Raw genomic sequence first — 12,643 nt, forward strand, 5'->3', positions numbered from 1 at the left:
TGCCCAGGTTTCAGGCTCGATCCCCAGCAGGGGCCTGCAGGAGGCAGCCGATCAATGACTCTCTCATCACTGATGTTTCTCTCTCTTTTTCCCTCTCCCTTCTTCTCTCTGAAATCAATAAAACATATTTAAAAAAACAAACAAAAACAACAAAAACCTTCCAGAAATTGAGCCCTAAATAGAAAGAATAAGAATAAATCCACACTCAGATATATTATAGCAAACTACAAAATATGGAAAGCAAAGAGAAGATCATAAAAGGAAGCAGAGATGAAAAAGAACAAATTACCTACAGAAGTAGGTAATCAGATCACTTTGCAGACTCTCTGGGGTACACAGTCTCCACTTGAGAGACCAGTGCTGTAGAGGATGAAGATGTGGGGGTGCATTGTTACCAGCTCCAGTCTATATGTTTCCAACGGATTCCCAAGTCTTTTAAAAAAATGTTTTTATTTTAGAGAGAGGTAGGGAGAGGGGGAGAAAGATAGAAACATCAATTATGAGAGAGTCACTGATCGGTTGCCTCCTGCACGCCCCCTAGTAGGGATCAGGCCTGCAACCTACTAGGGATGTGTCCTAACTGGGAATCGAACCCTAACCTCTAGGTCCATGGGTTGACGCTCAACCACTGAGCCACATGGGCCAGACAGTTTCCAAGTCTTATAGAAGGCAACCAGGTTGTACTCTCTTCTGGAAAACTATAGCCAATACCATGCCAGGACTGGGTGAGCACTGACCTCCCTTACCATGGACCCTTCTCTGGCTGAGGACCGAAGCCAACCTCTGGAAGGGAGATGTCTACTTTCCCAGTGGCAATCCTTGGCATCCATTGGTAGGTAACCAGGGGGTACATTAGAGAATACTGTTATTCTGGCTGCTAATGTAAGGCTAAATATTATCCTACTCCAGAGCAGAAGACCAGGTATGTTTCCAGGTGAAAAAACAGGGAGCAGGAATCATTTAGCAATTTCCATAGACTAAAATTAAAACTGGACTCTAGCAAAGTGGCAGTAAACATAGTGCAAAAATGCCACCTGAAGGAGCCCACTTCTCCATATCCAATTCCTGTGGTCTGAATTTCTGTGCCATGCATACTGGAAATCTACCAGCCAAGAGTCAGGCCAGCAGGAGGCAGGGCAGGGACCATCACCAAAGTAGTTCATCTTTGCCAGTGTGTACTCTCAAAGGAATAAAAATCTATACACTGAAGCTAGTACTACCATCACCTTACATTATAATGCTCTATAATTTAAAAGAAAAAAAATTAACTTTCAATAACCTACTTCATTTGATGGTCATAGTAAGCCTGTGTCATAGTAGGGAAGGTCTAGAATTAGCTCCAATTTACGAATGATCAGAAATATCTTTTCCAGTGAAAATATGTGGTTTAAACTCAGGTCGTAAGATTTCAGATTTTGTGTTCTTTCTGCTATGGGGAAATTTTTTACAGCATAAGAGCTTATAAGGTGAATACTAGTTATGTTTCCAAATGCCTGTACTGTAAAGCTGTTCCAGCATACTTTTAATATCCACTAGACATCCATTCGCTCTTTCAAGCAGACAGTTGGTTGACCTATGGTGGCCACCTCAGATTCCATTCTTTCATTTCCCTTGCTCCCCATATCAAACTGATTGCCAAATGCTGTCAGGTTTATCCTCATTGCTATTGCTTGGATCAGGCCCTTCTTACTTTTCTCTGTACTAATTCTACAGATCCTTAAATTTTTTATTTTTTATTAAAGCATAGTTGGCATACAATATTATATTAATTTCAGGTATACAATATAGTGATTCAACATTTATATACCTTACATTGTGATCAGTGGTATGTCTAGTAACTATTTGTCATGTGCAAAATTATTACGATATTATTGACTATATTCCCTGTGCTGTACACTATATCCCATGACTTATTTTAACTGGTCTCCCTTCCCTCTCCTCTCTTGTTGCCCTGTTCTCCAATTTATTCTCCACTGAGTTGACAGTAAACTTTCCAAAGTTCCAAAGTAAGCTTTCCATGTTCGTACCATTGTCTGTTTTATTGGCTCCTCACTACTCTCAGGATCAAAGACAAACTCCTTAGCATAGCATAAATAGCCTGAGGGTTCTTATTGCTGCCTCCATGTCCAACCTTCACTCTCATCAATCTCCTCCAAAAACTCTCAGTGAGGTTCCTAAGATCTTTCTGCCTTTTACACATGCTGTGTTTTCTACCTAGGTAATTCTGCCTCATCCTTCAAAACCAAGCTCCAAGAAGCTTTTCTGAACCATCCACTTGACCGTCAAAATTCAGGTTAGGTTCTGGTCCAATATGTTTCCAAGGCCATCTGCACTTACTCTCCCATGCATTTATCACTCCTCTTTCCCTTGCCCAGTCTGGACTCTGAGCTCTTAGAACTAAGACTTTATCTTCAATTGCTCTGGCCCTAGTCTTAGCAATGTAATTATTTGCTTAATTAATTAATCAGGCTATAGAAAAATTGATAAGAACTTTTTCAATCAGGTGCCCAAACAAAACATTTATTTTTGGTTAAAGTAGTTTTGCCATAGGGATATTTATATAGCATGGTGAAGAATATATAAGCCTAGATGAACGTGCTCAAGTTTTCATTTCCCTCAGGAATGTAAAACATCAAAAGAATATTCTTTTTAAAGAGATTATCTGTTAGAAGGTATAGACTCCTGTTAGAAGTGGTCATAGTAAAAATTAAAAGGATTTTTACCCTGGCCGGGTGTGGCTCAGCAGTTGAGCACTGACCTAGGATCCAGGAGATCGTGGTACGATTCCTGGTCAGGGCACATGCTCGGCCAGGTTGAGGCCTCGATCCCCAGTCGGGCGTGTGCAGGAGGCAGCTGATCAATGATGACTCTCTCATCATTGATGTTTCTATCTCTCTTTCCCTCTCCCTTCCTCTCTCTGAAATCAATAAAAATATATTAAATTTAAAAAAAGAGGACTTTTAATAAGACAAATGTAATTGAAACCATTCTAATGAGTAATTGCTGCTTGGTTTCTTTTTTATCTCTTCCTTTTGTTCTTCCAAGACAGATGTAAATTGAAAAGGCAGGGTTTGAGGAGGCTTAGCCCATAAAGGACAGAGAATTATCTATGTGGTGGCCAGAAAAAGTAGAACAGAGCTGAGTCAAGAGCCAAGGGAAGGCAGGGTATGTTAAATGACAAAAATGGAGAAACAGAGGAGTGGGGGAAAGAATGTTTTAAAAAATAAAAGGTAGGATTACATTTTGCATTCTATTTCTATGGCAATAGGCTAGCAAATCAGGTTGTTGCTAAGGGAAACGACTGCATTTTGAAGCAACAATGGGAATACTTCTAGAATCATCCCTCTATTGTTGCCTGCCCAGAACAATCTATACTGGTGTTGGAAATAGAATCAGCATAGGAAGGCAAATGACAAAACAGTGATTCACTTAGTCCTTGCACCCAAGGGTCCGACAGTAAAGCAGTCTTCTAAAAAGTCATGCACTTTTCTCTGTACTTAATTACATTAAGTGGTCACCTCAAAGACTCAAATGTAGCTTTGTTAATTTTCAGTATTGCCTTCTTAATATATAAATGTAAAAAACATAACTGTTAATAACCTCAACAGAATGATAAAAATGCTGCAGGTACACACATATCAGGTTTGACTGATCCCTCCTCCCTCAGATCTTTTCTCGGAGATATCTGGCTTGGGTTACTGGGTAGATGCCCTGCTCTTAGTGAAGCTATGAAAGGCTGGGAGAACAAAAATAGGGACCACAGTTGATAAGTGTTAGAACTCTAATGATGAGCTATAATCAATTTTTCAATATTAACTGTAATCAGTTGTTCAATGATTTTAATATAAACTTATGAATACATTAAATTATTTATGATAGGGGTTCATAACCCTTTTATGTCAAAATACAGCCTTGAGTCGAGAAACATGGCTTGGAATCAAAAGAAGTTGTTTCTCTTTCTGTTTAAAAATAGAAAAGTCCTCTGAAAGTGGTATTGAGCTATATTTGAAAAACCTTGTACAGTTTGTACTAATGTTGAAAATTATAAAATACTTGAGCTAGGAAAGGACATTAAAGATCTTCTTGTTCAACTCTCATTTAAGGAATGAAATCACCTCCGCCCAGTGGGAGTATAAATTTTGTCCAAAGTTATAAAACTGGCTGTTGGAAAAGTTAGAACCAGAACTCAAGGATCCTGACACCAGGACAGGGAGCCAGGTATGACCATGACCCAAAGGAGGCTGAATCTCTCCCACAATTGTGCCTATTCAAAGAAAGCTTACTATTCAAATCAGAAAGAAAAGCAAATCTTAACTTGGGTTTTGAATAAAAAGTTTTTAAACACCAAGAATTCTAAGGATTAGCTTCAAATTTGTAGTTTATAGGACCACATTAATAGCTAATGTTTGCTGAATGTTGACACCACTCTAAATGAAGTTAAAAACATTAAAGAATGTCTGACCTTTCCAACATTTTAATTTTATTTTGGGCCAAGGCACCTAAAAGGCTTCAGAAGTTGTATTGAAACAATGTTAATTCTATCTCAAATTGAGATAAAGATCAGAAAATAATTATTCGGCATAGAAATCTTAATCACCAAAGTAATCTTTCCTGTTCACACTGTAAGGAATGGGAAGTGGAGGAATTATTTTTGGTATGTCATTCATGGGCTGAAGTTCGAGTTCAGTTTGCAGTAATGAAAATAACTCATTTTAATCAAATATTTCGAATAGTGAAAAACATATTGTAATTAAGAAGGTTGAAAATAGCGAAGAAATGTAATCAAAGATACAATGGAGTTATCATAAATTATGCAAAAATATAAGTTAAAGCTATTTAATAACCCATAAAGGTGTTCTGGCCATGAAGGGATACACAGTGAGAGGGAGGGCCAAGGTGGATTGCATGGTCTTCACAGCCCAGAACATCACTGGATCCTTTCATTAACGTTATGCTGATAGAACACCCAGGAAAAAAAACACCAGCAATATTAAGAGTTGTGGCATTATGGCAAACTAAGCCAAAATACTTAAAATAAGTATGTGTGAATTCACTGTATTGACTATCCAGTCCATTGGGAATACTGCAGAAGCCATTCTCACATCACAGATTTTAAATTATTCTGATGGAATGCCAAGGACAGAAGTCATATGCTCCCTGACACCCTCCCTCCCTCAGTAAAGCTTTAAATAGTTCACTTTTAAAAATCAGCCATGGAGAAACTTTGTAAAATGAACATAGAAACCTAAGTCATCACCTCCAGGGAGTCACCTTCACAGTCTCCTTCCTCCGTGCCTCTCCCCTTCTCTTCAGTAATGGTGTTCACCATTTCAAAAAACCTATGATGAAAGGTGGCATGTGGTCACTCATAATACATAAAACACTAAACATACACACATACGTTCCAAAGTGATTTCAGAGCAAAAAATTAGGAGCTAAGAAAGTCAGGCAATAAATAAACCATCAGTATCAGTGTGAAAAATATGATTTTTCAAAAAGAAAACACAGGTTGGTAGGCTTCTCCAGAAATTTCCGACCTCATGCCTCACTTCATGTATAGAATAACACATATAGTATAGAATCAGAACATGAGGCTAGACAAAGTCATAGAAACGTTAGGAAAGTGGACTTGGATATCAGACTAAGATTGTCAGTATTTGTGTGATTAAAGCTCCTCCATCCCTAAGGCTCACCCCTTAATTATAAAATGAGGAATACACTTATCTGTCTCATAGGTTGTTGTGAAGATGACTTGAGGTATACCTGTAAAGTGCTTACTTAGCACAGTGCACTCATTAAATATTAGCTATTATTGTTTTGCTGCTGCTATTTTATTTCAATGGGACACAAAATAATATCCACATTCTAGAATAGTGTCTCCAACTTCTGAGGTGACTATTTGATACAGTGTTGGCCACAACATTTGATCTTAGTGACTAAAATCTTCTGCCTGAGCACCTCAATATCATACACATGGGGCCCTATAAATACAGTCTGCGAAATACTAGTACAAACCAGGAGCAGCTAGCTTATATGTTTGTGACAGAAGCCACTTCTTTTTTGGTGACAAACATTTTCTTTAGGAAGTCTTCCTATAAAGTTTTCTTTTTTCTGGAGACCATTTCAGAGCTAAGAAAAATAATTACAACAAGAAATAGATTTGCCCCTTGGAACACTAGCTGTGCTATCCATTCAGAGGGGATGCTAAGGTCTCCAGACATAAAGTAAGGGAGGCTCTACAAATAGGGGCTGATGATCTCGCAGGCAGGTCATGCTGCATATTTCCAGCCCAAAGGAAGAAAGGTTACCTACCACAACTCAGAACCTTTCTTCCATCTCTGTACCAATGAGATTATAGAAATATATATTGGTCTGCTCCCAGTTCTGGGCACAGGGCTCCTAAAATCCTTGTAATTTTCTAAGTGATAAGAACACTGCAAGCATCTCTTGTTCTAATATTTGGTCTTTGACCTCCAGCCCTGGCACAGGGTTCCTAAAACCCTTGAAAAATCTCTAAGTGATAAGAAGACCAGGAGCATCTTTTGTTCTAATGAGACTCTGGGTGGGCACCTGAATGAGGGCTGGTCACAAAAAAGCCCAAGCCATAATTAGGAGCTTGGACTTTTCCGCCTCACTCCCCCATCCTCCATAGAGGGGAAAAGGGGCGAAATATAATAATTGATCATGTTTATGTGATAAAGCCTCCATAAAACTCCAATAGTACAGGATTCAAGGAGCTTCCAGACTGACAAACACATTGACACCAGGAGGGTAACACACCACAACTCCACGAGGACAGATGTTCCTGCTCTTTGGGACCCTCCCAGACGTTGCCCTAAGTATCTCTTCATCTAGCTATTCATCTGTACCCTATATCATATCCTTTGATTAAACTGGTAAACATAAGTATTTCCCTGAGTTCTGTGCTCTGCTCTAGAAAATTAATCAAATGAAGGAGGGGCCACTGGAACCTCCAATCTACAGCCAGTTGGTCAAAAGCACAGATGAGATAACCTGGGCTTACGACTGGCATTTAAAGTGGGGGAAGAAAGTCTCGTGGATTGACACTATCTCCAGATAGATTTTGTTAGAAATGAGTTAAATTGTAGGACACCCAGCTGGTGTCAGAGAGAATAGCTTGTTGTGGGGGAAAACTGCCACACACTTAGTGATCAGAAATGTCAGAAATGATTTATTAAAGGGAGCCCCCAAAATTTTCTGATAAACACACAACATAATTAGAAAATATTAGCCCAAATGAAATACTAATATAACCACATAGCCATGAATTCTTTGTAGGAGCTATTTGCTCACTCATTAATTAAAAATAATGATCTGTTAAGAACAATCTTTTTTATACAAACCATGACTAATACGTACTTTTTACAATGAAGTTCTGTACAGAAATAGATTTGGAAATCATCAGAATTATGAAGCACATAAAGAAAACAGCATCGTTCTTCAAATTTAGAAATGCTGAAACAAACAAAAAAGAGAATTATTCGGGGTAATCCCAATACTTCCAAGCACTGTCATGAAAAATAAATATTTTTATATCTGATCCCAATTACGAAATCAATGTTGTTTATGACAAAAAGTTAAAAAATAGTACTTTAAAAAGTAGTATTTCCTGTACCACAATACTAAAATTATTTAATTTTCTTGGAATTGTCTTCCTATTCATATCTGTAGATAGAGCTGCTCTAGGGTTTGGTATGCACACAGAAGCTATGTGTCCCTCCACCTTAGCATGGGAAAGGTGTCCTGCCTTCCACAGCACTGACCTCTGTGCTGACAGGACAAGTCTAAGTATCGACTGGCTGACTGACCTTGGTGATTCTGGTTTTCTGAGATCTATAGAACAACAAAATGCTTCCAAAGTTAGAAAAGCAATGTGTGGAGATAGGAAAAGCACCTCATTAATTGTAGAAATTTTATAGGAATGTGGAGCAGCACTTGGTTTGGACTCAGCAAGTGGTTTACTTTATAGCAATTAGAACAATTTTGAGATTACCAGTCAGGCCATGCTATTTTATGCCACGGGTTGGTAAATACATTCTATAACGGGCCAGAGAGTAAATATTTCAGGCTTCGTGGGCCAAATTATTCAATTTTGCTGTTAGAGCAGCCTTAGACAATACACAATGAACAAGACTGAGTTCCAATAAAACTTTATTTACAAAAACATGCAATGGGCCCTATTTGGCCAGGGGGTGTAGTTTGCCAGTCTCTGTTTTATGACTTTGCATTTGCTATTCCTTCAGTTTAGAATGCACATTACTTTTGACTTTTTAAAAGAAACTCTACTCATCATTTAAGGCCAAGCTTGGACCTTACTCCCTTGCCTACTTCTATCTTAAATAGCAACACTTCCTTTTGCACCTCTTTTCTTCTAATATAGTCCTACCGTTGCTCATCCCACACTGCATTATCATTAGTTGTTAAATGTCTGTTCCCCTGCCGGAGCTAGAGCTCTTAGAGAGCACAGTTGAGGTCTTAAATTTTTTGTATTCTTATGGAATAGGACTCAACATTCGACATACAACTGGTGCTCAGTAAATGCCTGTTTACTGAGCGGAGAAAGTTCTGAGGTGATGTAACACAATCTGCTGACATAGTCAGATTTTCTGCTCTACCTTGTCATCTCTTTATAGAGGAAAAAGCCCAGAAAAGTAAGCTGTCTTTTAAGTCACACAACTGGAACTCAATTTCCCAACATATAAACCAGCAATAGCCTCATGTAAGCATTCTATGTATATGTCATAAATCAGTCCACAACCGTGCTTGTTTCTCTTCAGATTATTCATAAGGTAACAGGTGGTATTACCAGGCAAACTCCAATTATCAGTGACTCAGACAGCTCTACCAGTTCATGCTCTAACAAAACCAATTACTATTATGCCAAAAGCAATAGGGTATTGCGTATCTGGCCTTCAGATATGTTCTTTTCTCATTTCTATTATGTGGGGATAAAAAGTAATAATCACAACTAATTTGGTTTAAAATTTGCAAGAGTTGGTCTAGCATGAGTTTTTAAATAGAACAAGTATTTAAACATTTAATTGGTGGCTCTTTATTCTAAAAAAACAACAAAAAACAAACAAACAAAAAACACCACACACAAAAAAAAGACAACACAAATGGCATTTCCTGAGCCAATGGCATTAATGATGGTAATGTAAGAAACTGAACCAAACGGAGTCACTCTCATCTCAGAACACTTCATTAATAGTGACCTCAGGAAAAGTTTTTTAAAAAATGAATTCCCTATAATCACACCCCATTAATATTAGCCACAGGACACAATCTGGTAGAAGATGTTCTGGATCCATCTAAGAAGAGATTAGTTCCTTGTATATCTAAAGACCAGAAAACCATCCTATAACATAAACCAATAGCTTTACCACCTAGAGAGAAAACACATAGCTCACTTTTATCCATACCTTGATTCTGACCCACAGATCATATTTACCCCTCAGTCACCATATTTTAAGTGAGTGACAAACACAGAGTTATTTCAACTAACTGAAAGCTTGGTTGCAAATCTTTTTAAAAGGGAGACAGTGAGACTAAAGAAGGCTGAGCATTTCATCAATAGAAGGATTGTTGAGGTCTTTGCATTTTTAAATCATGACTAGAAGTCTTCTCCAAGACATTCGTATTCTAGAAAAATGTCTTCCAAGAAAATGAAATGCCCAAGGAAACTTACCTCACTCCCCTGATGGAAGAAGCACTGAAGTTCCACTCATGTATACCATTCTAGAACACAAGGAAAGAACAACAAAAATGTTCAGTAATCCAAATTAAAATAACACAACAATAATTTTATTATTTTTTAATAAGATACACAAGAGTAATTTTCCCTCATGTACAATTTTTTATGAACAAATTATAGTGGAACTTTGGTTCTTGAACTTAATTCGTTCCAGAAGTCTATTCTTGAAGTGACTGGTTAGAAAACCAAATCATTTTTTCCCATTAGAAATAATGTAGGCTGAATTAATGTTTCAGACCCCCAAATGATTCCATTTTAACCTTTCTCATATACAGTACATGTGTAAAGTACTGTTTAGTCTACAAGTAAACACTTCTCAAATTTATTGAACTACCCCTCCTAGCCTTAAAGGAATCGCTTTTAGACTCATTCCAGGCATGTCTCTTAGGAAGTCAGTATGCTGAACCTTTGCTTTTTCACATATCATTGCCCCCGAAATGCTATCACTGGCTAACTGCTTTTCATTTATCCAAGTCAACAACAATTTTTCTACCTCTTCAATTTCCTGTGATTGTTGTTTCGTGAGCACTTTGACACCCTTAGCAACATCAGCATCTCAATGGCCTCCTTATGTTTTAAAATAGTGCTAATTGTCCATTTTGCCAGCAACAAAAGCAAAAAAACAGAAAAATATTCACAGCACAATTTCCTGAGATGTTAACAATGCAAGGTTTAATGGTAAACTGACTCATCCGTGGTCATTCTCTCCTCTGTTTGTTACCTGAGAGATGCTTTTTGTAATGCTGAGGTATCAGCATGAAAGGGTCGTTGGGTCAAGAACCAAAGTTTTGTTCAACAACCAAGACATATTTCTGTGAACAACTTGTTCAAGAAATGAACTGTTCAAGATGGGAGACATTTGAGAACTGAGGTTTGACTGTATCTGGACGGAAACTGCAATTTATTCTGAAGCCACAAGGGTGATATTTACTTAATAATTTCTGTATTTCAATAATTCAGCTCCAATAGAGCTAGGAGAATTAGTCTCATTAATTTCTAAAATTTTATTTTTAGCAGATTAACCTAATAACTGTTGTGCATTAATTTTTAAAGTAAAAAAGCCAATGATCAAGGTAATTTAATTATTATAGTCAAGCAATATTTTTTTTTTTAAAAGAAAAACATTAATGAATAAAATCTCTGCAAGATTTTGAAGGTAACTATTTCTGAATTATCTTTAAATTTTTTTAACTAAGTGGGTGGTTCTATTTCTTCAGAAAACGGTACAAGTATGCATGTGTGTACACACATGTATATAATGTCCAGCATAGCTACAATGTGTTGTTACCTAATTTATGCGAGATTCAATAAAGTTTGAACATGGAAATTGTTGTTTTTTTAAATCCTTACCCAAGGATATTTTTTCCATTGCTTTTCAGAGAGAGTGGAAGAGGAAAGAAACATCAATGTGAGAGACACACTGATTGGCTGCCTCCCACATGTACCCAGACTGGGGCCAGGGATCGAGCCTGCAACTGATGTACGTGCCTTTGGCTAGAATCGAACCTGGGACCCTTCAGTCCGCGGGCCGATGCTTTAACCACTGAGCCAAATCAGCTAGGGAGAACATAAAATCTTTGATTATCATATGATAAGCATGGGTGATCTGTAGGGTCAAGATGAAAAAAACTGTGGGATTTCTTGAATTTACTACTAAAGCTAAGTTTAAATTAGTATTAAATGCATATGCCTTTAAATTAAATAAATTACAAGATGGATCACATTCCCTACAAAAATATGTCTGACAACAATATTGAATTAATGACAAATATTTTTGTAGAAATAAAGTAGTTGCTACATGTGTTCAAGTTTAGCAAGTACTGCAGTCAATTCGCATTGCACGTCAATTCTTTAAATGTAGACCAACCAGGAAAACAAGCTCTTACCCACCTACTTAAAATACTGCCAGAGGGTTGAGGTCTTGGCTGAGCTAGTGAAATGGGTAATGAGGCTATGGCTCTGATGTGGCCCAGAACTGTCCTATTGGCCAAAGCAACTAAAAAATCCACAATTTATCTTCACAGCAACTAGTTCTCTGCCAGGGCCATTTGACTTAAACCCTGTCAAGCCTGAAGCAGATTTACTAGTTTCAATGCACATCAATCAGGCCATGGGGATGTGAACTGAATTACCACAGAGCAAATGTTGTACATGAAGCCCAGAAAAGGCAGAGACCATAGAAAGGTACTCCGGGAATGTGGTTCTCTTAACCAGAGTGCACAGGGAATTAAATTAAAATAAAATAGCAGCCTGCAGCTTCAGCTGGTAATTTGAAAGTTGCTTCTAAATCCTGTTGGCCTCAGGTGTCCTTCTAAGTATATGTGACCCAGGAGCTGCAGCTGTTAACCTGCACATTACTTGCATACAAGGCAGCCTTAGACGCAGAGCCTGCAGCTCAGTTTCTTTCTAAGGCTACCGCCAGGATCAGGAGGTGGAGGCTGAGTGCAAGCTGATAGGGCAGCGTGCAAACCTGCAATTGAACACAGCAACTGACAAATACCAACAAGACAGCACTAGTAAAATCTGTCTTCCATCCGCCCTGTTCTGGGAGCAGCCAAGGCGAGATTTCCCAGGTTGATTGGGCTGGTTTTGTAGGAAAGGTGTAAAGCATTTTCAGAATGTTAGGTTCCTGAAAGGTTCAAGTACTGCCAGGAAACATTCCATTTCAGTGGTGTAAAGCCCAGGACTAAGTGAGATGAAGTGATCTGGAATAAGGCCTCTCCCCACCAACCTTGCTAGTGGACTCTCCACATGGAGGAGCTGGTGAGCTAGAAAGCCAACAGGCGAGGTAAAAGGCTCCTTGGCCTGTCTGGGAATCAGGGGGAAAGGGACGCCAGAGGCAGAACTGGAGTAATATTTAACCCCAAC

At 38.2% G+C, this 12,643-nt stretch overlaps 1 protein-coding gene across 1 annotated transcript in view; it reads right to left on the reverse strand.

Annotated features, from left to right (window-relative positions):
* The window catches only part of MAP3K5 (mitogen-activated protein kinase kinase kinase 5), a 157,531-nt gene that overhangs the window by 44,423 nt on the left and 100,465 nt on the right, over positions 1–12,643 (reverse strand). The window contains exons 12-14 of the mRNA XM_016204919.2: positions 9,710–9,759; positions 7,381–7,476; positions 5,258–5,339 (exon numbers count right to left, since the gene is read on the reverse strand). Coding sequence (XP_016060405.2) covers positions 5,258–5,339; positions 7,381–7,476; positions 9,710–9,759 — 228 coding nt within the window. The remainder of the gene's footprint in view (positions 1–5,257; positions 5,340–7,380; positions 7,477–9,709; positions 9,760–12,643) is intronic.

Source organism: Miniopterus natalensis, chromosome 5, assembly GCF_054644295.1.
Source record: "Miniopterus natalensis isolate mMinNat1 chromosome 5, mMinNat1.hap1, whole genome shotgun sequence".
NCBI lineage: Eukaryota > Metazoa > Chordata > Mammalia > Chiroptera > Miniopteridae > Miniopterus > Miniopterus natalensis.